This window comes from Arachis ipaensis, chromosome B05 (genome assembly GCF_000816755.2).
Source record: "Arachis ipaensis cultivar K30076 chromosome B05, Araip1.1, whole genome shotgun sequence".
Classification (NCBI taxonomy): Eukaryota; Viridiplantae; Streptophyta; class Magnoliopsida; order Fabales; family Fabaceae; genus Arachis; species Arachis ipaensis.
In genome coordinates this window covers 5,311,189-5,337,261 of record NC_029789.2, presented here as the reverse complement: position 1 = coordinate 5,337,261, position 26,073 = coordinate 5,311,189, and the positions used below count along the sequence as shown (strand labels likewise).

Below are 26,073 nucleotides of genomic sequence, written 5' to 3'. Positions count from 1 at the left end.
GTTTATTCATCTATTTAAATAAGTATTAAAAATTTAAATTTTATATTATGTTATGTATGAATAAAATGTGAGTTATCTGGATTAAAAAGTTACATGAGCTAGATATTTATAAGTGACTTGGAAATGAATAATTGTAGAAGAGAATATCTCATAATAAGTCATGGGACAATTATCATAGTAAAAAATAGTATTGTTTGAGTAATAAAAGGTTGTTGTTCTGCTCAGCTCGTGGAACTCTCTCGAGTGGGAAGTTATCTAAGTGCTCTTCAAGTCAGATTAGATTTCGACCATTTTTTTAAGACGGAATTCGATTCGGATAATATATATGGCCCTACTCTTTGTTGGTGGGTCCCCAACCAAGTGGGGCCCACAAGCTCTAAAAAAAATAATAAAGAAAGAAGAGTGGCTAACAAGCCACGGTAAGGAGAGAGAGAATGAGGTTTTTGAAGCCCTTCTTTTGAAACAAATGAAACAGTGAGAGGAGGTGTGGTTTTCGGCGTCGAAGAGAAGAAGGTTTTTGGGGGAAAAGGGCAAGCCAACCTTGATCACATTAAATTGGTAAACTTGCTCCATTTCTTATGAAATTTTAGTATGTTATTCCTGGTGTAGAGATGAACATTAGGATATAACTTGCTTGTTGTATTGTCTTCTCTTTTGCCTGATTTGAGATACCCACTTTGTGGAGGGTTTATGTTGATTCCATCAGTTTTGATAATGTATTTTGTTGATTGTTGAGATGCCCTAGTGTCACTAGGAAGACTGTTTGTGTACCCATTATTCTGATAGTGGAAGATTTTCTGGACTAGGTCCCGTGGATTTTTTGTCCCTCTTTTGAGGGTTTTCCCACGTTAAAATTCTGGTGTCTGATTATTTAATTTCTGCCATTATATTTGCTGCTTGGAGTATCTTTGGCATTGCCCATTTAATTGCACAGGTTGTGGGAAAATTATTTTTGGTGCTTCCGCTGTTAGACAGGTTCTTGTTTAAACCTGTGTTGAGTTTTTTTTCCCAACAATCTGGTATCTAGAGCTTTGGTTGTTTATCTCTGTGCTGATTAAATGGAGGAAAATACTCATGGACCGAATATGGTCAAATTGAATTCCCAAAATTATTCAATTTGGAAGACCCTCATGGAAGATATGTTGTATAGCAAGGACTTGTATGATCCTGTGGAAGGGGATAAATCCAAAGGTACCAAATCCGATGCTGAATGGAAGAAGCTGAATCGGAAGGCAGTTGCTTTGATTAGGCAATGGCTTGATCTTAGTGTGTATCCACATGTTGACACCGAAACGAATGCTGAGAAGATGTGGAAGAAATTGAAGGAGTTATATGAGAGGAAGAATGTGTAAAATAAAGCATTCTTGATTAGGAAGCTTGTCAATATGAAGTATGTTGAAGGTAAATCAATGCCGGAGCACTTGAGCATTTTTCAGGAGACGGTGAACCAACTGACAAGTAATGAAATCACTTTGAATGATGAGTTGCAAGCCTTGTTGTTGTTGAGCTCTTTGCCTGATAGTTGGGAAGTTCTGGTTGTGACACTGACTAACTCAGCTCCAAAAGGAAAGTTGACGTTAGCAATGGTTAAAGAGAGCATGTTGAATGAAGAAGCCAGAAGAAAAGAGCGAGGTTTGACTAATGCCTCCTCCCAGTCAGAAGCACTTGTTTCAGAGTCATGGGGGAGAAGTCAAAGTAGAAAATCTCACAGTTCTGACAGGTCAGAGAGTCGAAGCAAGTCAAGAGGAAAGTACAAGCCAAGAAAGGAGTTCATTTGTCACCATTGTGGCAAGCCGGGGCATATCAAGAGGTATTGTAGGTTCTTAAAAAGAGAACAATCAAGGGGAAGAAACGAAGACAAAGGTAAAGATAGTGATAAAGAAACTGCTGCTATTGTTTATGAAGATGTTCTTATCACATATGATGAAAATTATGTGAATCTTGTCTGTGATGATTCCACTTGGATTATGGACTCTGGTGCCTCATGTCATGTCACTCCGAGGCGTAAATTTTTCACTTCCTATACCGCTGGAAATTTTGGCAAGATCAAATTGGGAGATAAAGGAGTGTGTGATATCATTGGTATGGGTGATATATAGCTTGAAACTAACATGGGATGCAAGTTGCAGTTGAAGAATGTTAGGCATGCGTCTGGACCTCATAGGAGATCACATGTTCTAGATTTAGTTCACACTGATGTTTGCACTATGGATGCTAAGACACTAGGTGGTGCATCATATTTTGTTACTTTTATTGATGATTATTCTCGAAAAGTGTGGGCTTTTGTTTTGAAATCTAAAGACCAGGTGCTCGGAATCTTCAAACACTTTTATGCAAGTGTTGAAAGAGAAACAGGAAGGAAATTGAAATGTGTTCGAGCAGATAATGGTGGTGAATATAGGGGTCCGTTTGAAGAGTATTGTAAAGGACATGGAATCAAGCTTGAGAAGACGATTCCTAAGACTCCTCAACATAATGGAGTTGCTGAGAGAATGAATCGCACTATCAATGATAGAGTCAGGTGTATGCTCTCTCATGCAAAGTTGCCTAAATCCTTTTGGGGTGAAGCGATGAGGACTGCAGTAGACTTGATCAACCTTTCTCCTTCTGTTCCACTTAATGGTGATGTTCCAGAGAAAGTTTGGAGAGGGAAAGATGTCTCCTATAGTCACTTGAGAGTGTTCGGCTGCAGGGCTTTTGTTCACATTCCAAGAGATGAAAGGTCTAAACTTGATGGAAAGTCAAAGCAGTGTATCTTCATGGGTTATGGTCATGAAGACTTTGGTTACAGATTATGGGATCCGGTGAGCAAGAAGATAATTAGAAGCCGAGATGTGATTTTTCTTGAAGACCAAACTATTGAAGATCTTGAGAAGACAGATAAGCCAACAGTAACTGTTAGACGCTCTGTTGATGATGAACCTGGTCCTTCCACTAGACCTCCTGTTGATGGGGGAGATGTACAAGTTGATAATGATGGTGATGATTTGCATGATGAACCTACACCTCAACCTGAGGTGCCAGATGTTGAAGTTCCACCTGAACCACCAGTTGAGCCTGAATTGAGAAGATCTACTAGAGAGCGTCATCCTTCTCAGAAATACTCTCCTCATGAGTATGTGATGAACACTGAGACTGGGGAGCCAGAGAGCTACCAGGAAGCTATGTCTGATGAGCATAAGGAAGATTGGTTGAAGACCATGCAAGAAGAAATGAAATCCTTGCATGAGAATCATACTTTTGAATTGGTAAAGTTATCGAAGGGTAAGAGAGCATTCAAGAATAAATGGGTGTTCAAGTTGAAAGCGGATGAAAATGTCTCACGACCAAGGTACAAATGATTTTATAATTCTCTTGCTTTATGTTGATGACATGTTGATTGTTGGTCATGACACTAAGAAGATTGAAAGTCTTAAGAAAGACTTGAACAGATCCTTTGCTATGAAGGATTTGGGTCCTGCAAAGAAAATCCTTGGCATGAGTATCACTCATGACAGGAAGAATGGAAAATTGTGGTTGTCGCAGCAGAAGTACATTGAGAAGGTTTTAGAGAGGTTTAGCATGAGTAATTCCAAACCTGTTAGTACTCCACTTGCTAGTCATTTCAAGCTGAGTTCGCAGCAATATCCTACAAGTGAGAAAGAGAAAGCAGAAATGAAGAAGATTCCATATGCATCTGCAGTTGGCAGTTTGATGTATGCTATGGTTTGCACCAGGCCGGATATTGCTCATGCCGTTGGAGTTGTTAGTCGGTTTTTCTCTAATCCTGGCAAGGAACACTGGCAAGCAGTGAAGTGGATTCTCAAATACCTTAATGGTACCTCCAGAGTTTGTTTATGCTTTGGAAGTGGCCAACCTGTGTTGGATGGTTACACAGATGCAGATATGGCTGGGGATCTTGATTCGAGGAAATATACTTCTGGTTATATGATGACTTTTGCAGGGGGAGCTGTGTCGTGGCAATCTCGACTTCAGAAATGTGTTGCTTTGTCTACTACAGAGGCAAAATACATTGTTGTTGTTGAAGCTTCTAAAGAACTCTTGTGGATGAAGAAATTTCTACAAGAGTTAGGCATCAATCAAGAGAAGTTTGTGTTATTTTGTGACAGTCAGAGTGCTATCCATCTCAGCAAGAATCCGACGTTTCATTCCAGATCGAAGCACATAGAGGTGAGGTATCATTGGATACGTCAAGCGCTTGAGATGAAATCATATGCACTTGAAAAGATCCATACTGATGATAATGGTTCAGATATGATGACTAAGAGTTTACCTGCAGTGAAGTTTAATTCCTGCAAAGAGAAGGCGGGCTTGGTGGAGCAGCCTATCCCCACTTGGGTTGGTGAGGGGGAGATTTGTTGGTGGGTCCCCAACCAAGTGGGGCCCACAAGCTCTAAAAAAAATAATAATAAAGAAAGAAGAGTGGCTAACAAGCCACGGTAAGGAGAGAGAGAATGAGGTTTTTGAAGCCCTTCTTTTGAAACAAATGAAACAGTGAGAGGAGGAGTGGTTTTCGGCGTCGAAGAGAAGAAGGTTTTTGGGGGAAAAGGGCAAGCCAACCTTGATCACATTAAATTGGTAAACTTGCTCCATTTCTTATGAAATTTTAGTATGTTATTCCTGGTGTAGAGATGAACATTAGGATATAACTTGCTTGTTGTATTGCCTTCTCTTTTGTCTGATTTGAGATACCCACTTTGTGGAGGGTTTATGTTGATTCCATCAGTTTTGATGATGTATTTTGTTGATTGTTGAGATGCCCTAGTGTCACTAGAAAGACTGTTTGTGTACCCATTATTCTGATAGTGGAAGATTTTCTGGACTAGGTCCCGTGGGTTTTTTGTCCCTCTTTTGGAGGGTTTTCCCACGTTAAAATTCTGGTGTCTGATTATTTAATTTCTACCATTATATTTGCTGCTTGGAGTATCTTTGGCATTGCCCATTTAATTGCACAGGTTGTGGAAAAATTATTTTTGGTGCTTCCGCTGTTAGACATGTTCTTGTTTAAACCTGTGTTGAGTTTTTTTTCCCAACACTCTTTTGGGTCTAGATTGGGGTAAAGCATTGCTTTGGATTTATATTGAATCTTCTTTTAACGGTAGTTCTAGGGAGTAATAGACTTGTGTATTAAAAAGTATTACTAAAATAAATTAAAAAAAAACGTTTTTTATTATTTATCAAAACTTTTAAAAAAGCGTTGTTAAAAAGAGCGTTACCAAAATATAACAAAAAAAATGTGATTTTAATTTTAACAATACTATGTAGCCACCAACTTCTACTGAATAATGAATACAATTTTAATATACCTAATGTTCAACATATCTAAAAATGATCATAATTGCCATGCTGGGGCAAAAGGCCTCCAAAGTGGTTTCCATGTCATAGCTGATGTGGTTGAAGAGAATTCCTTCATGACTGTCATCTCTTAATTTGTAAGCACACTTATATGTATCTCTTCAATGTATGGCCTTCAAATTGCATGTGGCACAGTTTAATTATGACGAAATAAAATTGTCTAAATTTGATGGATAATTATTATTTTCTCATGCATCATTCCACGGTTGTTTCCTCAATTATATCTGTGATTATTTTGGCCAAGTGGGAACACTAGAAGATGCCTACTCACAGAAAGGTTTATTCTCATCATCAAAGTGCACAAGGGCCTAACTTTTAATTATTCCATGCTACTAATAATAATACTACAAAGTCTCATATTCAAAACATTTGATGAATCTATGGATTTCTTAACCTCCCTCTTAATTAGAGTTAGGTGAGCAAAGGTCAATTGGAATCTGGTTCTTAACGTTGATGTCTTGAAGAGAGTTGCTTTAAGTAACCATTTGTCTGAAATTTTTTAGAAATAATTAATCCACGAAAATGTGTGAAAATTGAATTCATGCATACATACACCATGCATAATTTCACCTTAAACACAATGACATAAAGTAAAAATTATGTAAGATATATCATTTCTGTTGAGGCAACCTATGAAATACGGACACTTTGTTGAGTTGCTGCGTTTGCGTATTGGACACATTTCGGACACGACACTTACCGACACTCGTCCGACACATGTGTTTGCTGTATCCAAACCGTGTCTCAATAAAAAATAAAAAATTCTTCTCTGGACACACTTGGACACACCTAAATACCATCACGTGTCAGCGTGTCCGGTCTTATTCTTAATATATATTCTTAAAATAAATTTAGATATAGTATATATTATTATTTATTAAAACAAAAAATATTTTAAATACTTGATATAATTAAAATAAGACATTAAAAATAATTTAAAAAATTAATTTATATTTTAATATTAATAAAATATTAAAATATCTCTACGGTTTATCTAAAAAATACTTTATATTTTATATGTATGCGTATCCCCGTGTCATGTAAAATTTTAAAATTCGCGTGTCGGTGTGTTTCATGTTGCATCGTGTCCTGTATCCGTGTCAGTATCCGTGCATCATAGGAGACAACTAATAAATTAATCAGATCAAAGACAAAAAGTAATACTATAGTTCTAAATAGTGACATTATTTAAATGACATAAAATATATCACAAATAAAATTTCACACCGAAATTTAAAAGTGGTAAATAATATATAGAATAATATCCAAATGCCAAAAGACACATTTTCTAGTTTTGAAATGTCAAAGTGGTTTTAAGTTCAACATTATAAATGGAGGAGTATATATCTTGTAGCTAGCCTAAGTAGTAGGTATAGCTGAATAATAAACAATGGTAATAGAACTCCACTCATTCATATTATGATTTTTTTTCAAACATCATGGTGGAATGTCAAAGTTGGTGACATAGACCAATTTCTCTATAAATAGGATAGAGAAATCTGATTCACTTCTTCATTCATATTAGTTTAATTTATTACTATAACCATAATCTTCATTTTGTCATTTTGCCACCAATAATTCCGATTTTGTCCTGCATGGCGCTCCATATTTTGTGTGGATTTTTTCTTACCACCTTTGTTTTCATGCAAACACTGGCAGATACTTCTTCATCGTGCACCGATTGCTTTGTAAATTCAAGGGCAACATATTACCCCCATTCTGAACAAAATGGGACAGCCAGTAAGTAAAAAAGAAATAAATAAATAAATCAGCTGATACAAAAAAATATGAACTCCATGTCTAGTATTTGTAAATAAATTCCATATCTGACAATGGTTTTGCTTTTGAATACATGAATTATAGACGGTGCATGCGGCTTTGGTTCCTTTGGTGCTATGGTGAACGGCGGCGACGTATCTGCCGCATCTAGTCTTTATCGAAATGGCGTTGGATGTGGCGCCTGTTACCAGGTAAATTTTAAAAGGGTAAATTGGTCCCTATGTTTGAATCGATCTAATCCTGTTTTAGTCTTTAAAATTTAAAGTGTCGTATTTAAATATAAAAAAGTTTTATTTAACTTCAATTTAATCCTATCGTAAAGCCAATATTAAATAATTAATGGCACTCAATTTTTAGATATAAAAAACTTATATAACCAAACTCTTCTGTTGACGAAGAGAGTTTCCCGTGGTACAAGTGACAATGGTTTTGTCCTCGTTGCCACCGACAAACTTTTTCACGAAAAGTGAGTTCTCGAAAATGTTTTTCATGTGTTTCAACAGTTGAACTAAGGCTAGTGGTTCGCGGTGATGCATCTGCTGCTTATCCTGTATCTCTTGAGTTTGTACTTCTTTTTCAGGAAAGGACGTTAAGATTTGGTAGAACATTGACATTAATTATTTAATATTGACTTTACAATAGGATTACATTGAAACTAAATGAAACTTTTTTAGATTTAAATATGACACTTTAAACTTTAGAGATGACAATTTAATATTAGATTTAGACAATTTAATATTTTACTCATTTTAAAATTAGACAGATGACATATTTATGTGAATAGCGATGGAATATTAAATATATAAAACTATGGTAAAAACACGGTTTACTTAATATCTTAGCTTTTATGATCGGATAAATAGTTCATAATATGGATCAAATTACTTAGCATTTATGTTGTATACTTTGCTGGGTGGCAAGGTGAGGTGTACGGACGGTGGTTATTGCTCAGATAACGGTGTGACAGTGGTTATAACAGACGAAGGGTCAAGTGATAACACTGATTTCATTCTCAGCGAACATGCCTTTGATCGGATGGCTCAGACCACTGATGCAGCTGCTTATCTCTTAGCCCTTGGCGTTCTTGATATTCAGTATACACGGTAACATAATAATTAAGATACAAATTTAATTTCATCATGATGATGATATTCTAGCCCTTAATAATTAACATTTTTGCTTAATTAGATCCTTATATATGCACACACGCAAGATTGAAGTATTTATAATTTCCTGTATCTGTGTGTGCAGGGTTGCATGCAATTATCCACACGAGAACATAACATTCAAGATAGATGAGAGTAGCAGCAACTCTAATTACTTGGCATTTGTGATTTGGTATCAACAGGGAATTAGAGACATAACTGCTGTCCAGCTTTGTGAGGTATACTATATATATACACATTCTTCTGCTTCCAAATTATTCTGCTGAATCAAGTAATTAACGTCAAGAGTAGTTGAAATTTGAGTCTTCAACATCTTACACTAATACTACTATCCTATGTAATGAAATACTGGAAACTCTAAATAGACACCCTTACAAAAACCATTACTGGAAACTCTTTATTGTGTTATATATGTAAGTAAGAATTAAGTTCCTAGTATATAGCTAATATGTATAAAACATTATTGAGCAATTAGTCAGTAATATTTATAAGTGTTGGTTAAAAATACAGTATTAAAACTGTTAACTAAAAGTGTTAGCTAATATAAATTAAAATTGCTGACTCCTAAACTTTTTTCATTGTGGATGTTACTAGCAGCTAGTATTATTGATCATACATATAACAAACTATTATGCAGACTGAGAACTTTGAGTGCAAGCTGCTAGATCGGAGCCATGGTGCAGTGTGGACTAGCTCCTCTCCTCCAAGTGGACCATTGTCTATAAGGATGTTGTTTAGTGATGAAGATGAACAAAATGAAGAATGGGTTGTTCCTCCTAATAACTTACCCGCAGATTGGAAGCCTGGTCAAATATATGACTCTGGGATACAAGTTAACTTTTAAGGAACCACCACAACCAAAACAATATAACGATTCATTAAGTAGTTAAAGTTTTGTTTTTCTTTTTTCTCTCTTTGTAATAATTGGTGAGGCATGTTGTGGAGTGTGGACAATCATACTAAGCATGTCACCAAACTCGATTGTGTTAATTAATTCGTTTTTATTTCTAATAATGATAGTGTTGAAAGTTGAGACATCTTCATAGCCACTTATTCTTTTCCATCTTCAACTGATTATGAGACTGGAATCATATCATAAATATAAATAACGAATTAACGATCGCAATATAACTAAGACTACACAGATTAGTATTAATTAGTAGCTTGAGATCAGAATTAACCTCCACAGCCATTGACATTGACAAGTTGAGGGTAAAAATATATATGCATCAGGTACTAAGGAGGTCTACTCTCTAGTATGTGTTTAATAAATATATCAGATACGAAATCATTTAATTCAGATGATTTTTTTTCCTTATTAGTTTGTGAATTTGTCATATCACTAAATGCTATAAAAAATTGCATATGCTTTCAACAAACTATGATCAAGAATGTGAGTTTCTCAATGTTTATGTTTCAGTTTCCAAACAAAATGAATAATATAATAATGAATACTAATTAATTAAACAACCAACCGCATTAGTACTAGCTCCGCCACTGGCTTTGACTAATTTTTTCTCATATAATGCTGCTATTCAAATTCTAAAAAACTAAAGAAACTTTACAGATCTGAGGGAAGTACATCACAAAACAAATAGCATGAAGCAGAAAGATACAAAACTTCAAGGCCAGGCACATTCAGCAAGCACATCCACCCTCCTGGGTTTGAGAATCAGCTCCACCACCTGATTTAAGGTTCACATCAACCATATCTTCTTGTTTTGAAGAAGATAGTGTTTCCATTCCAGGTAATGCAGCGGCAATTTTCCGAAAGAGGGCCTAAATTCAGGTTTCACAAAGCAACACACTAAAGTCAGAACCAGTAGTTAACAAAAGTGTTGAGAGTTATACGCAAGCAAATGAAGCAATTTTTTAAAACAACCAAAATAGTTCATATGGATGAGATATGAAATCCCATATTTGAAAAACATTTCCAATATCTTGCCCAACAGAATGATATAAGAAAATTTTATTTGCATACTCTTGCAAGTTTGATTCTGAAAGGATAATAAGTTCACCAGGTAACAAAAGTATAGATTTGTCCAGGTTATTGCATATTTATTGCAAAACTAGTTGGAGGCTTACCTTAATATTAAAGCCAGCTTTGGCACTAGCTTCAATAAACATAACATTTAGCTCGCGAGACTTAGCTTCCCCTTCCTCTGTCGAGACTTGCCTGTAGACTCACATGAAAGATATTGCTTGTAAGGAAAATAACACCAAAATGAGCAACTGAATGGAAATTTAAACAAAGATTCATACAAGGCATAAACAATGGTGCAAAATGCACATGGTACATCTCAAGGGCCAAGATAATTCAAGCATCTATTGAGTAGGAGCAGAAATATATATCTCAGTCGATAATCACATGATATAACCTATAAGGCTCTAATGCTCTGCTAATTCTATATTACCAAAACTTCGTGCTGTATTGGAAATTTTTAAAGGTCAGCAACATTCTCAGTGCAATAGTTTGGACTTTGGAGAATGAAGCATTTTCCTACTTCCCCAAGTCAGAAATAAAATTTATTTAAGTTTTTCATCCAATTTTCACAATGATACTTAGAAATCCATTAATGATAGTTTATGAATATCAGCTTTTGCAGTCCCTCGTTCCTTTTTTCTCCATCCCCAATTCTTTCATGTGTGCACGTAGCTGATAAAAAATGTTAAAGCACCATCCAGAGTATAGATACCCCAAAGAAAATGTTTAGTAATTAGTCAAAATTTAAGAGATCACTGGATGATAGAAAACAAAACAGCCATGCCATGAGCAAATATGAGCTGCTATGGAATTGTTCTACCATTGATTAGATTTACCTCTTATCCACAAGGTCAGTTTTGTTCCCAACAAGAACAATAATAACATCACTGCCTCTCTCACTGCGCACCTCTTCAATCCACTTTGATGTATTTAGGAAAGTCTGACGGCCTATATCATAAGAATACTGAATAATTAGAATGCAACCATCATCAAAGTTTGCTCATACAAAATGCTAAAGCAATTCTGTGAGAATCGAAATCATTCAAAGAGATCCAAGAAAGTGACAATCAACAATAGGCTGTGACAATGTTTCAGCTTAATCACTCACTCACACACACGTGCATGAACACATACATATAGGAATTACTAATATAAGGTTAAAATATTAGAAAAGCTATATGCCACATACATATTCCATTCAGAAACTCTTACTATATTTGCAAAGGAAACAAAAACAGAGAAAATAATGAAAGGAAAATGTATTTAAATGGCATACTTGCAACATCGTAAACAATGACAGCAACAGATGAGTCCCTTATGTAGCTCGGAATAAGACTTCTAAATCTTTCCTGTCCAGCTGTATCCCTGTTGGCACGTTTCAAACATTGATGAAAAATAATTTTTTTTGCAGGGAGAAAAAGGACTGAAAAAAATAATTGTTAAGTGACAAAGAAATTGAGTAATGTTAATATAAAGCGACTAAAAGTTGCCAATAAATAAAAACACATCAAATTTGGAACCTCTCCCGATTAACCAACACACAAAATACAAATAGTCAATCAATGTAAGGAAGCTACTACAGCCTTACATTTTCTTCTCTATAACTATTCTTTTCCCTTCCAAATAATATTCCAAAACCAATCACATGAGTATATAACATCTTACCACAATTGCAGCCGAACAGTTCGATCTTCAAGATACATAGTTTTTGATAGAAAATCAATACCAATTGTAGCCTGTTGCAGAAAAACAAACAGAGTACAACTAACCATTAAAATATATAATCTATTAAAAAAATGGAAAATTCAATGCACCAATGAGGAAATAAAGAATGCTGTAACAGGAAAGATGGTGATCATTTAAACAACCAGGTTCATGTATGGAGTATGGACAACAAAGACAATATGTATACTACAATCAAGTTGAATAAATGGATCACTCTGGCAAATAATGTTCATTGTAAAATGCTAATCGTCGGAAGAGATGATTTTCTTCTACCAAAAATATCACATTTTCGACTGACTTCAACACCCTTAGAACCCATAAAGGAAATGCAATCGTTGTCTCCCTAAAACATTCCAACAACTCACCATTCTGCCCTGATCCTCCCTCACACTCTCCCCTGAGATTCCCTTTATACAACATGCAATTGCTACATATTTGGCATTGCTGAGAACATTACCCAATTATGTAAAAAACAACGTTTGATCCTGACCTACAATCTAAAAATTAGCAGAATTCATCATAAATAAACACAAGCTGGAAGCTTCACCCATGATCCCGCAGTAAAACCCGTGATCTGTCTAACCAGCTCCTTAAAAAAGCAAAACGCATACATGAATCTAAGAAATCAAACAACACAGATCAATCATAACAAAAAAATTTACACCAATTCAGTGACGTGCAAACATTTGTTGTGATCAATTTTTCCTAGATCAAAGGCATTGAAGAAAAAGGGATCTAACGAATGGAATGGAATGATTACCTGATAAGTGTTATCGAATTTATCGTACATGAAGCGAGTGATGATACTGGTTTTGCCAACAGACTGATCACCCAAGAAAACCAGCTTGTACTTTGCAAGAGCTGACACTGGCGCCATTTCTCCACCAATCTCAACTCCAACCCTCCTTCTGATTCAGATTTCCCTTTTTATCTTCGTTACTACTGTTTTCTTTATCAATCCAAAAAAGAAAAAAAAATGTAGCCACTTTTTATTTCATCGGTGAGTTACAAGAATTCCATATTATATAGGTGGAATTTCTTGTCTCCTGACATATTGTGAGAAAAAAAAATATAGGTGGAATTTTACTTTTTGGAAATCGTATGTGGATTTCAATTTTTATTTATTGTGGGACTTTTTTTTTAACAAAATAAATTAGGATGAGCTGTCACTGGACCTTTTAGATTCAGTATATCAATATTTGATGCGATCATAGCTTGTCGGTCTCAAGTTACAAAATTCATTCATCAATTACCACGCCGTCATTCGTCATTTTAATTGGAGTATATACAATGTTAAGTAAATCAAAAATCTTATTCTTATATCAAAATTAGTTACTAAAATCAATGCATTTAAACATAAATACATCTATAATTTAATTTATTATCAATATATATTTATATTTTAACATATATTTTATATCAATGACTGATTTTGGTGTACACGTAACATAATCGTAAGTAAATAATGTAACATACTATTGGTATCCCCTAATATGGCCGGTCAAAGACTAATTCGTCACAGATTAGAATTCCATTTAAAGATTTATCGTTGACCAATGGATTGCTGCATGCACAAAGCAGAATGACTTATGAACTAACACTCAACCAATCCAAATTCTTTTCGAGAGTAACTTATGACTTACCGACTAAACTCCAATTTTTATATTGGAGCTCAACTCCGATGACTGAAACTAAGGACACGGAGACAGAAAATACTTCACAAAAATTTTTAGAATAATAAAAATTTATTAATCAAAGTATTTGATCTAAAATTTTATGAAAACCGATTTTGAATGATTATTCTTTTATCTTTTTGAGTAATGGCTTGGGCTCTGCCGGCCATTGATTTTTGAAGCCTCAACGTCAAGTATATTTTAAAATATTATGTGGACTATACATGGTTGGAAAGTTTTGAATTTGACAGGAGGGAGGGACAGGGATAATCATGGTAGGTAGAGTGTTCTGAATAAATTCATGCATAAACATGGTCAATCCAAACGAACATACAAAATTTTAAATTTATCACACGTTTTATAGGGTACAATACAATGAACAATTCAATATTACGTTGGCCAACTTTCACTACATTAGTACATTGTTGAAGGCATAACCAGCTAACAACATATTTCTGCTAGATACTAGATGAAACTTCTTTCAACCCTAACCCGCCCGACTTTTATATCCTTACTCTTTTCAAACAATGCTGTAAAAGACTAGAGAACCCTGCATAAAACAAAAAGCATGACACAGAAAAAGTGCAAGCACAAGATAAAGCACATTCAGCAAGCACATCCACTTGACTGGGGTTGGGACTGAGGATTGGCTGTTGAGGATTTCAAGTTAACATCAACCATGTCTTCTTGTTTTGCAGCAGATAGTGTTTCCATCCCAGGTAATGCTGCAGCAATTTTTCGAAATAGGGCCTATACATGTGTCCAATAAATAAAGGTATGGTGAGTGGGAAGCAAGAAATGTATTTGAATGAAATTCAGATATCGAAAGTTGTTTCCAGAAAAGAGATATGTAAGATGATACAGAAGAATTGGTAAAGAAAAATTGATCAATGCCTAGGTATTTGAATGTTTCGATGGACCATAACCTAAAATGATTCAAACTGTAACGAGTAGATCACAGATACTTAGGCCCAAACTTATGCAAGACACAGCAGTTTAATTAGTAGCAACATATCATAAATGGAGAAACAACATAAACCGCATTACAGCTGTCCTCTAAGATGATGCTACAGAAAATACAATGCATAATGAAGAACTTTAATTCACCCGTTCTTCCAATGTTAATTATAAAACATGCACAAAGGCAGAGTCTCTACATCATAACTTTGTGCAATTCATTTTACTCAGGCAAGATGCATGAAATTTACTTAAGATGTATGGAAAGAAACCAGAGGAGAAGTTAGGCCACCTTTATATTAAACCCAGCTTTTGCACTAGTTTCAATAAACATAACATTGAGTTCACGTGCTTTTGCTTCTCCTTCCTCTATTGAGACTTGCCTGCAAACTCACATAACAAAGACAGTTAGTACAACAATACAGAATGGATTTTTAAGACAGAAACTAAGCACAAGAAGAGCAAACCCAAGTTGCTAAAGCCTTCATTTGGAAGAAAGTTGTGGTCTATTTTTTGTATAACTGAAGCAGATAAACAATTTTACTTATAGCCAAGACTTAGATTAACCTGAATGCAGGACATCTTTAACTAGTAAGCAATATCCTGATTCCTTGGCATGCTTTCTATGATAGCCAACTAAGGCATAATTGGTTAAGGATGGTAAGTCTTTATCCAATAAATGAAAAAAACCATGTAAAATGGAATATATGGAAAGATGGAGAACTCTGCACCTTGACTGTCACTAAAGCATTCCAATAGCTAGTAGAAAAAGCAAAGTTAAAAAAATAAAAAAACACCTCGGCGGTAATCAATTGACTCTATTTGACCAACAACTTCTCTCTCAACAACTTTATGTGCAAAGTTGCAAGTACTTAATCCAAATAATGAGTAATTGGATAATGCAGGAAGAAAATAATGAGGAAGTAATGAGCCAACAAAACATAAGCCAGTATAACGCATTTGTTATAAGAATCCTCAGCCAATACCTAAAAAGTAAACCATTTTGAATTTTGGACCAACTAGCTAAACAAGTGTTGTTAGATCAGTATATGTGGTTTGGTTAATATTAGTTTGCCAATAGTTTCAAATCTTTTGTGTTCCCATAAAATCATTCTCATATTCATTGTCCGTTACCTCTTTTCAACAAGATCAGTCTTGTTACCAACAAGAACAATAATGACATCACTGCCTCTCTCTGTTCGCACCTCCTCAATCCACTTTGCTGTGTTTAGGAAAGTCTGCCGGCCTATAAAACAAAGAGCACCAAGTGTATCAGAAAGCAATCGTAACAGAGCTCATAGCTTCAACTCCAATACTACCAAGAAGCAGAAACTGCATTCAGTGGCATAAAACAATGCATAACAATAACAAAAGAATGAGAGAAAATAAATCCCGAAATGACGTACTTGCAACATCATATACAATAACAGCAACAGATGAGTCCCTAATGTAGCTTGGAATAAGACTTCTGAATCTCTCCTGTCCGGCTGTATCCCTGTCAAATACACAATGAAATGGAGTAAGAGCTTGATTTGTCAATCAAATGGAAGGAAGGAACACCAAAACTGAAAATAAATGTCACCAACTAAACACTTTTTAACTTCAGCAAAAGCCAAAAATTCAAAAATCTATATGCTCAATATATTCAATATTCTTTTCGAAAAATAAACACATTTCCCTTCCACTATACAAAATGAGAATGTCGAACCAATATCTTACCACAGCTGCAGTCGTACAGTTCGATCTTCAAGATACATTGTTTTTGATAGAAAATCAATACCAATTGTAGCCTGTTGAAAGAAATAAAATAAATCAACGAAATCATAATATGATTTTCCTCAGCTAAAAAACAACGAAACTAAGATCAATTTGATGACATGGAACCGAATAAGCTACGTGCCTATTGTGCTCCGAAGCTAATCCTAAATCTCAAGGTAAATTTTACTTAGCTGGATTAAAATCACACCATTACCGAGCAAATATGCATGAAATAACTAAATCTAACATATGATTTTATTTAATCAGGAAATCAACGCATTGAACAGGAAGAGATCAAATCAAACACTGAAATTGGAGAGTGGAAATGGATCTGAGAGATGGAACCTGATAGGTGTTGTCGAACTTGTCGTACATGAAGCGAGTGATGATGCTGGTTTTGCCGACGGACTGGTCTCCCAAGAAGACGAGCTTGTACTTCGCAAGAGCTGAAACCGGCGCCATTTTTTTGAAGTCAACAGAGCAACACAGTGAGATTTGACTGTGGAATCGGAACGAGACCTGATTCAAAGGAGAGAAACCCCACACACAGAGACACGGTCGAGATTGATCTCCGGTTCTGGTTGCGACGAAGAAAAGCGGAAGAAGATCCAAAGACCTTCTCAATTGGAATTATTCTGTTATTTAAGTAATTTGCATGAGCCTGCCTGCCCAAAAATTAAAATAAAATAAAAAACAACATATTTGTCTTTACTCAAGAAAAAGATGCACCAAATGAAAAAAAAATTTGAAATTGATTTATAGATACATGAGAAAAAGACTATTTAGTAAGTCTCTAAATATTGTAATATTAGATTTATAGGTTTCTAGTAAAACACCTCCAATTTGACAATTTGTCAGAAATTTATATATTTAGTCTAATAATTTATTAGAGATTTATTTGATATATTTTTATTTAAAAATTTAAAAATTTATTTAAAATTAGATAGGCCAGTAAGTCTCTCAAATATTATAGCATTTTTATAGGTTTCTACTTTTTTATTAAAACATATTTAATGTGATGATTTTTTAGAGATTTATAAATTTAGTCTTGTAATTTATTAGAGATTTATTTAGATACATTTTTACTTAGAGATCTAGAAGTTTACTGTAAAATTAGACAATTTAGTAAGTCTCTCAAATAACAGTATAGCATTAGATTTATAGGTCTCTACTAAAACATGTCTCAGGTGACAATGTTTTAAATTTATACATTTGTGTTAGTAATTTTGTGGGCAAAAAACCTAAATAAGCCATGAAGAGATGAATATTACACGAATAAGCAAACGAAAAATTGATTCAGCAATCAATCAATGCACATAATAATGTAGTTCGAATCACCTCATTTCGAACTTGAATATTAAATAATTCGAATTCATGCAATTCGAACTACATACACGCATGAACTCCACATAATTCGAATTGATGCAATTCGAATTAGCTTTAGTTAATTCGACACTAGGTGATTCGAATTAGCATGAGAATGGAAACCTATATAATTCGAATCGAGATAATTCGAACTATGCACATTTCGCCACTAGTAGTAATTCGAATGGTGGTGATTCGAATTACACTAGATTTTCCTATAAAAAGGAGTTCGAATCCAACCCATTCGAACCACTTCCTTACTCTCAGACCCCACCAAATCCTAGAGAAAACGACCCAGTTTCGCTCCGACAAAGGCTCGAGCAGAGTATTTAGCTGATGGAGGACGATCTAGGTAGACTGTATCAGTTGGATGGAGTGGCTCATATTGCCGGTGTCATCAATGACGAGGTTAGTGGTTTTTTTTTCTTGTGCTTTATTTTTGTGATGCTGCACGTGTTTTTTTGTTGGTGGTATTGCATGTGGTTTATTGAAGTGGTTTTGTTTGCGGTTTGGTAGGCGGTTTAATTTAGCGGTTTTTGTTACTCGCTTTGCATGTGGTATTGGTAGTGGTTTTTGTTTAGTGGTTTTGCATGTTGTATTGTTATTGGCTTTCGATGTGGTTTATGTTAGCAGTTTACGTTAGCAGTTTGAGTGAGTGATTTTTGTTAGTCGTATTGTGTGTGGTTGATTTTAGTAGTTTTGTATACAAGTTTTGTTGATGGTTTATGTTAGTGGTTTATGTTAATGGTCTTGCATGTGGTTTATTTAGCGGTTTTATATGCGGTTTATGTTAGCGGTATTATATGCGGTTTAGAGTGGTGAATTTGCATGCGGTTTTGGTAGTGGTTTATTATATTGCTTTTCTGTGTGGTTTATCATTTTCCTTATGTATGCGGTCCTTGTTTTCGCAGCCGCAGCGTTGCATCTTGAGCATGCGGCGGCAGCAGGGCATGCCCCTCGATGAAAGATACGTTCCGTACCTGCAGATGGCCGGATTATACCATCTTGCGAGGCTGAACGATAGATGGTTCCGATTAGATGAGCCCCTTGTTAGTGCATTCGTTGAGCAGTGGCGTTCGGAGACGCACACCTTCCACATGCCGTTCGGATAGTGCACGATCATACTTCAGGATGTGGCGTACCAGTTGGGGTTGCCAGTGGACGGGCGCTATGTCAGTGGTTGCCTTACAGACTTCTAGATATACATCGAGGATGGCCGTCCTGCCTGGGTGTGGTTCCAGGAGTTGCTAGGAGTGATTTCTCCTCCGAGCCAAGTTCAGAAGTTTGCCGTAAACTGCACTTGGTTCCAGGAGACTGTGCGGCGCTTTGCTCGTGCATATGTCATGATGTTGTTGGGTACTCAGCTATTTGCCGACAAGTTCGGCAACCACATTCACATCAGATGGCTTCCCTACGTAGCTAGACTTGAGGAGATGGGTACCTACAGCTGGCAGCACTTGCATGGTTGTACCGGTGCATGTGCCGAGTGGCGAACAGACATGTGGTAAAGTTAGCGGGCCCACTTCAGTTACTTCAGTCCTAGATCTTCTGGCGCTTTCCTAGGTTTAGGCCTACTGGGTATGATACGTACAGCTGGCCATTGGCCTCAAGGTACCCTACTGAAACCTTTCTATTTTAATTTAAATTAGTTGATTCCATGTTCGCTTCTTATGTTATACAAATCTGTCACACTTTTACTTAGCTTTAACACCGATGTGAGATGCAGGTGGTCAGGTTACAATCCTTCCGGTGGCGAGAAGGGACCTAGAGTGCAGAACTGGAGACTGAGGATAGACATGTTACAGGTCAGGGATGTGAGTATACTAACCGGCTATGTTTATTTAATTAATTAAACTTTATGAGTTTGGATCAAGAATTGGCCTGACAATGTTGGAATATTTCTACAGTTTATCTGGATGCCCTATAGCTCCCCCGAGGTACTACAGGTTGTACATCCGGAGGTGTTGGAGCCACGGCATATGGCGATGTGTCGGTCTGTGACGTCACTGATATACTTTGCCGTGATAGAGTGGCATCAGATAGATAGGGTTTGACCGCAGTTCGGCAGAGTCCAGCTCCGTCCGCAGCCCACCCTGAACATCGACTTTCTGATGTCGAAGGACGGGAGAGGCAGTGATCATTGGTTCCCGTCGGCTCTTCAGTTCTGGCATCTGCATTGGGAGAGTCGTGCAGATCACGTTCTTCGGTTCGATGTTATTGCAGACCCTGGACCATCACATGATTTTCTGCAGTGGTGGAGTCAACACGGAAAGAGGTTCTTGTCACCGGAGATGTATTTGGAAGATCCGAGAGGCATTCCTATTCCTATAGAGGCGTCGCAGAGGGGTGCTGGGCGAGTTACTGACATGGATCGGGTTGACGACGTGCCAGATAGGCGTCGGGTCGAGAGGAGAGCTCATGTGGGGACATGCCGGAGCCAGCGTGAGTGGAGGTGGCTGGACCAGGCTATGGACGAGGGTGATGGGGACGGTCGACGTGAAGGAAGACGACGAGCCCACGGAGGCAGACGAAGAGGGCGTGCTGCGGCCGACGATCACGGTGACCATGGTGACGGCGACGACGACGATCAGCACGGACCCGTGGGGGGTACGCTGGAGGGCATGCTGCAGTTGGGGGTGTTAGTCCCCATCATGAAGGGCATGGAGGTGAGTGGTACGGATCCGGTATGGGTGACGGGACAGATCAGGATGATGGTGGCCTTGGCTCAGGGGCGCTAGGCGATTACTTTGTTGGTGTCCCCGCCGATGATCAGACACTTCAGGAGAGTACGCCTTGGGTTAGTCCGGAGACGATGTTTTCAAACTTCCTGGCAAGTGATGGCCTTGATGCAGACTATAGCGATTCACACTTTCTAGATGAGATTACTGCCATCATGCAGGAGGATGACGTGGCCCGTCGGCGTGGTCAGAGCTCCGGCACACACGCACCTTTAGCTGTCGATCTTAACGAGCCTCCCTCGATGCCAGCTGCTGACCCTTTTGCATTGGGTGGTACCCCTCCTTCCGCCTATACTGCTGCGTCACATTCAGTTGCTGGGCCGTCTGGGGCACCCGTCCAGCCTAGGCCACCTGCACAGCCTGCCCCGGATGAGGAGGAGGATGAGATTGAGGACGAGGAGCCGCTTATCCGGAGAGGTCAGAGGACATGGGTACCCCGTCGTTGCTTCACCGGTTCGCATCTTTTTAGATGATTGATGTCTATTGTATGGCCTTTTTTTTATGTTCATTGTTGTATTTTAGCGAACTTTATTATTGTCTTCGATTTAGTCTTATCCTCCAACTTGTAGTTTGCTTATTTATGTTTCAGTACGTTCTTGCTTTATCATGATGTTGTACAACGAAAACAGCCTTTGATTGTTACTTGCGGTAGTTATGTTATTATGCCCATCATGTATTCATTTATTTTGTAGACTTATTTTCTGCCTTGTGTTTTCAACAGACATTTCGAACATAAATTCGCAAATGGAGCATATTCATTAATTAATATCTCATGCAAAGAACATCGGATCAAGTTTAACAAACTCTATCACTTAACAAGTACAACAAAGGAAACCTAAAACAGTGGAATCTAAACGGCAAAATGAAATCAACATAGTAGCAAATCTAACAATACACCTACTCATGTCCCCTTGTATGCTCTGCTCCTCCAACCTGTGGGCAACTCCGACGTGTGTGTCCGGGTTGCCGACAGAGGCCACATCTCTTTGGCCGGTTCGGATCTGCCTCGTCCATATTGGTCCGAATCCGAGTGGACCTGGGACGACCCTCCCTCGCATGCTTCTTGTTCGGGTTTGGTATCACTGTCGGCCCGTCATATGGTGGCCAGAAGCCCTCCGGAATGGGAGATGTGAATCCCATCCGATACACACTGAAAACCGAACTCAGACGATACACCTTGTGGACGTAAGGCTGCCAAGTAAGCCGTGAGTAGGCACAGCATGCCAGTGCGTGCGTACACGGGAAATGAAGTGCTTTGAAGTATCCACAGTCACATGTATGAGATCCAAGTGAGACCCTGTAGCTACCCAATGAGAACGAACCGGTCGAAGTTGTCTCTGCGACGGTGTACTCCAAGTTATCCCGGTCGTACAAAGTCACCGTGAAACACCTCGCCGTCTTCAAATTGGCCTCGATACACTTCACCAGGTATTGACTGAATTGTTGTCCGGTACCCAGCTGGGCCTCGGCCTCTCTCCCCTTGCGGACAAATAGTTCGGCCAACCTACCATATGTTGCCTTCACCGGCGAGCAAACAGGGAGGTTTCTGACACCCTTGAGGATTGAGTTTACACACTCAGATATATTTGTCGTCATGTGTCCGAATCTGCGGCCCTCATCACAATACTGTGTCCACAATGAATAGTCAATCCTGTTCACCCAGTCACACATCGCCGGGTCTTCAGAGCGCAAAATATCAAACCAGTAATCGAACTCTACCTCGGTCTTAGCATATGCAGCGTTCACAAGAAGCCTCCTTGCGTCCTTGCCCTTGAAGGTGAGGGCGAAATTTGCTGCTACATGTCGAATGCAGAATGTCCTATATGCAGCTGGAGGTAGCCATCCCTCGTCGGGAGCCTCGAGCGTGGCCTTGATGCCGTTATGCCTGTCCGATATAACCAGTAGACCCGGCTGTGGTGTCACGTGCTGACGCAGGTGAGAGAGAAAGAAGGAGCACGACTCAGCATTCTCACCCTCGACTAGTGCGAATGCAACAGGGGGTATGTTGGAGTTCCCGTCCTGTGCAATCGCGACAAGCAACGTTCCTCCATACTTGCCATATAGATGGGTGCCGTCAATATTCACCAACGGCTTGCAATGACGGAATGCCTCGATACACGGTGGGAACGTCCAGAATAGTCTGTGAAAATATGCTTGAGACTCGTCCAGCTGTCCCCCAACTCGAACAGAGCTCGTCCTAAGGACTGCAACAGTACCAGACATGGTCAACTGGACTCCTAACACCCACCTAGGGAGCTCGTTGTACGACTCATCCCAGTCACCATAGATGATGGAAACAGCCTTTTGCTTCGCCAACCAGACCCTCCTGTACGTCGGCCTAAACCCAAAGTGTGCGGCCGTGGCATTTAGGAGCACCTTGATGCTGACAGATGCATCAGCCCTAACCATTTGCATAACGAATGCCGATATCACATGATAATCCAAACTCCTGTGGTCGCTGAAGATGGAGGTAGCGAGACACGTATGCGGTCCATTGTACCGTTTGACCTCCCAAATGCCCTTGCGCTGCCGGAGACTCAGCCGAATCAACCATGTGCACCCATTCCCAAACTCAGAACACTTGCCCATATACCGGCGATAGTCAGACTCCACTACCTTATACTGTACCCCTCAGCGGATGCTGTAAGTCTTCACACTTAACAGGGCCTCATCTTTATCCTGAAATTGCTGACCAACCTAGAACTCTGTCAGACCAGCAGACCCTTCCGAATCTCTAGCGCCAAATCCAGCAGGCTACCCAGGAACCCACTCCTGCCTCATGGCATCCATGTCCAAAAATGAAAAATGTGGAGGGTACTGCTGTGTGCCAGAGCTAGATCCCCCTCCCGCCCCTATAGGCTCACTCGCTCCAATATCATTGGAACTGTCATCAGCAATCATATCCGGCTCGACATCATCGTCCTATGGATCATCCAACAATCCATCTCCAACCCCAGCCGGTGCAGCACACTGTAGAGAGGTCGGCGGAAATTCTCCTGTACCAACCTTGTCGCCAACACTGCCGTTGAGATTAACAGCGAACGAAGGGGAGGCGACAGGCTGTACGGGTGGCTCGTACACAGGGACGGAGGAAGAAGCGACGGTAGGTCTGGAGCTAGAACCGGCTACCATGGCTAAAGACTAAAATGGTGGTATTCCGGTTTGAATCCCCGAGCTAGATACCACATCAACAAACTTTGCCAACAGCTCTGGTGTCCTTACTTCGGGAAACTACCGGCGACAATGAAACATGACCTGCAAGTCCTCATCACTCTCAATCGTGAAACAATCATACTTCACGGTTTCTTGGAGCACCGTGATTGGAATGCGATAGAAAAACTTCTTTACCCGTTTCACACATTCCAGACCAAGTTTCAGCAGTACAGAGCTAATAAGGTCATCATAGCTCGTCGTAGGCCTCACGATAATACATAGAGGATCCTTTTCAGTGAACTTCACACCGGAACAAGTTTTTCTCTTAATCGATCCTCTGTGGTGAATCAACACTACAAAACTCTCCTCACTAGCCATCTTATCCCTCTAATGAGAGCAACTCACGTTCACACTATATTTATAGAGGTCTGCACCACACTAATTCGAATTAGCCTAATTCGAATTGTGCAATGTGTAATTCGAATTGCTTCAATTCGAATTATGCTTAGTTCACATTTCATAATAATTCAAATTGCCTCAATTCGAATTATGTATGATTCAGCTTTGCATGTAATTCGAATAAGCTCAATTCGAATTATGTATGTATTAGCTTTGCATGTAATTCGAGTAAGCTCAATTCGAATTACGTTCAATCAAAGTTCAAAACGGTTTGATTTGAACTACATATATTTGTGCATTGGTTGATTGCTAAATCAATTTTTCGTTTGGCTTATTTGTGTAATATTCATCTCCCCATGACTTATTTTGATTTTTTGCCCTAATTTTGTAAAGACTTATTTTATACATTTTTACATAAAGATCTAGAAGTTTATTATTATTAAAAAATTATACAATCATTTTATAATTCTTAAGAATTTTTTTTATTTTTCCAAAGATATGTAATTGTATTGCTTTGTAAAAAAGAAATACACTGTCTATTATAAAAACAAAGACAAAAAAAAAGGAATCTCCTACTTTGATAAATACCAAATACTAATAAAAGGAAAACTAACAGAAGAGATTGGGATTTATAAAAAATAGTACTATATAACTTGAGTCATTTCTTGTTGGCCAACACAGAGATACAAGGATGGCCATAGAAGATTGTCTTTTTCTAATGCTTTTACTTGTCGTTTGTCACCAGACTGCAAACTTCATAGTTTCATTTTGTACTATAACATTCACAAAAGAAGAGGAAGACCAAATCTCAGGAGCGAGACTGCATTGCACCAAGGCGTGAAGGATTGTTTCGCTGTCATTTCTGCATTTTGGACACATTGTTGAAGTATCTGAGAATCTCTGGTTGATCAAATTGAGTACAAGTATTTTTTTTATGGGCTACTCTCCACATAATTTTTTTTTTACTTTGGATGGTAATTTTAACCCCTAAATTGATTTTCAGAGCGTTGAATTCGTCATTACTGTTGGAAGGTGCTCAACTGGCACATTAAAAAATCATAAGTCACCAAATATCTTGAGGCCACATCGTACTGCTTTCTCTTGTTCCAGCCTTGTTCAAACTTGTCCTCACCATCGTCGTTCAGTGGCAGGGAGAGAATTCGCGAACTGAGCTCAGGAAAAAAACTGTTTCAACTAGCCCTTTATTCTATTTTCCATCCATTGTAAGTAAATCATGTACTCAATTGATGTCTGTTATGGATTGTTGTTATTAAGTCTAAAAGGATAGGGTGGGGATAACCATAGGTCTTCCCAGATACGAACATTTGTGTAAGATCTTATACTCCATCTCAAACCCTTTTCTATCACTTTCCTTTTCTTTAGTAGACTTTGCCAACTCTAAGAAGGTTGGTTTACTTTATCTGCCAAAAGCGATTTAGTGTATCTATAGTATTTTCCTTTGAGCATACGCGCAAGTAGCGATTAGATTTAGTAGTAATTCTCCCAAACTGTTTACCCAGTAAGGCTAGGTTCTGGGCTATGAGATCCTTAAATCCCAATTCGCCTTCTTTTTGGGTATGGTTATACAATTCTAACTAACTTAAGCCATTTTTTTCTCCATTTCCTTCTGGCTCCACCAAAACTGGTTTAAAATTTCATGTATTTCTTCTACTAAAGAATCTGAAAATTTGAAACATAAAATCATATATATTGAAATAGTTTTTTTTTTGACAATTTTGATTAAAATATGTCTATCACCTGCTGATAATAGATTTCTTTTCCAAATCTGAACTTTTTTAAAAAATATTTATTTATCTCTTCATAACTAAAAGAATTAATTGGCTGTTTATTTTGTCTCTCGACCTAATTCAAAAGGATTAAAATTTAAAAGTTCCTTAATAAAAAGGGTTATAATATATATTTTTAAAAATTTTTTATTTAACAAATTATTGAAGATTCTAGTTTATCCTCTTGTTATAAATAAAAGGTTTCAAACTTTTATTTTATTTAATATTTAAAAT

General features: G+C 37.9%; 4 protein-coding genes across 4 annotated transcripts; 1 reads left to right on the top strand and 3 right to left on the bottom strand.

Annotated features, from left to right (window-relative positions):
- LOC107640018 (expansin-like B1) lies at positions 6,886 to 9,333 on the top strand. Its single transcript, XM_016343565.2, has 5 exons — positions 6,886 to 7,095; positions 7,219 to 7,325; positions 8,056 to 8,237; positions 8,386 to 8,518; positions 8,938 to 9,333. Exons 1-5 carry the CDS (start codon positions 6,951 to 6,953, stop codon positions 9,142 to 9,144), a joined length of 774 nt encoding a protein of 257 aa, XP_016199051.1. The 5' UTR covers positions 6,886 to 6,950; the 3' UTR covers positions 9,145 to 9,333.
- LOC107642626 (ras-related protein RABH1b) lies at positions 9,651 to 13,106 on the bottom strand. Its single transcript, XM_016346036.2, has 6 exons — positions 12,770 to 13,106; positions 11,950 to 12,020; positions 11,561 to 11,649; positions 11,121 to 11,232; positions 10,386 to 10,476; positions 9,651 to 10,079 (listed from the first exon to the last, which is right to left on the bottom strand). Exons 1-6 carry the CDS (start codon positions 12,884 to 12,886, stop codon positions 9,939 to 9,941), a joined length of 621 nt encoding a protein of 206 aa, XP_016201522.1. The 5' UTR covers positions 12,887 to 13,106; the 3' UTR covers positions 9,651 to 9,938.
- Positions 13,989 to 17,051, bottom strand: LOC107642625 (ras-related protein RABH1b). The gene is made up of 6 exons (XM_016346035.2): positions 16,743 to 17,051; positions 16,359 to 16,429; positions 16,046 to 16,134; positions 15,774 to 15,885; positions 14,932 to 15,022; positions 13,989 to 14,432 (listed from the first exon to the last, which is right to left on the bottom strand). Exons 1-6 carry the CDS (start codon positions 16,857 to 16,859, stop codon positions 14,289 to 14,291), a joined length of 624 nt encoding a protein of 207 aa, XP_016201521.1. The 5' UTR covers positions 16,860 to 17,051; the 3' UTR covers positions 13,989 to 14,288.
- Positions 21,398 to 23,632, bottom strand: LOC107640017. The gene is made up of 3 exons (XM_016343564.1): positions 23,507 to 23,632; positions 23,267 to 23,422; positions 21,398 to 22,426 (listed from the first exon to the last, which is right to left on the bottom strand). Exons 1-3 carry the CDS (start codon positions 23,630 to 23,632, stop codon positions 21,398 to 21,400), a joined length of 1,311 nt encoding a protein of 436 aa, XP_016199050.1.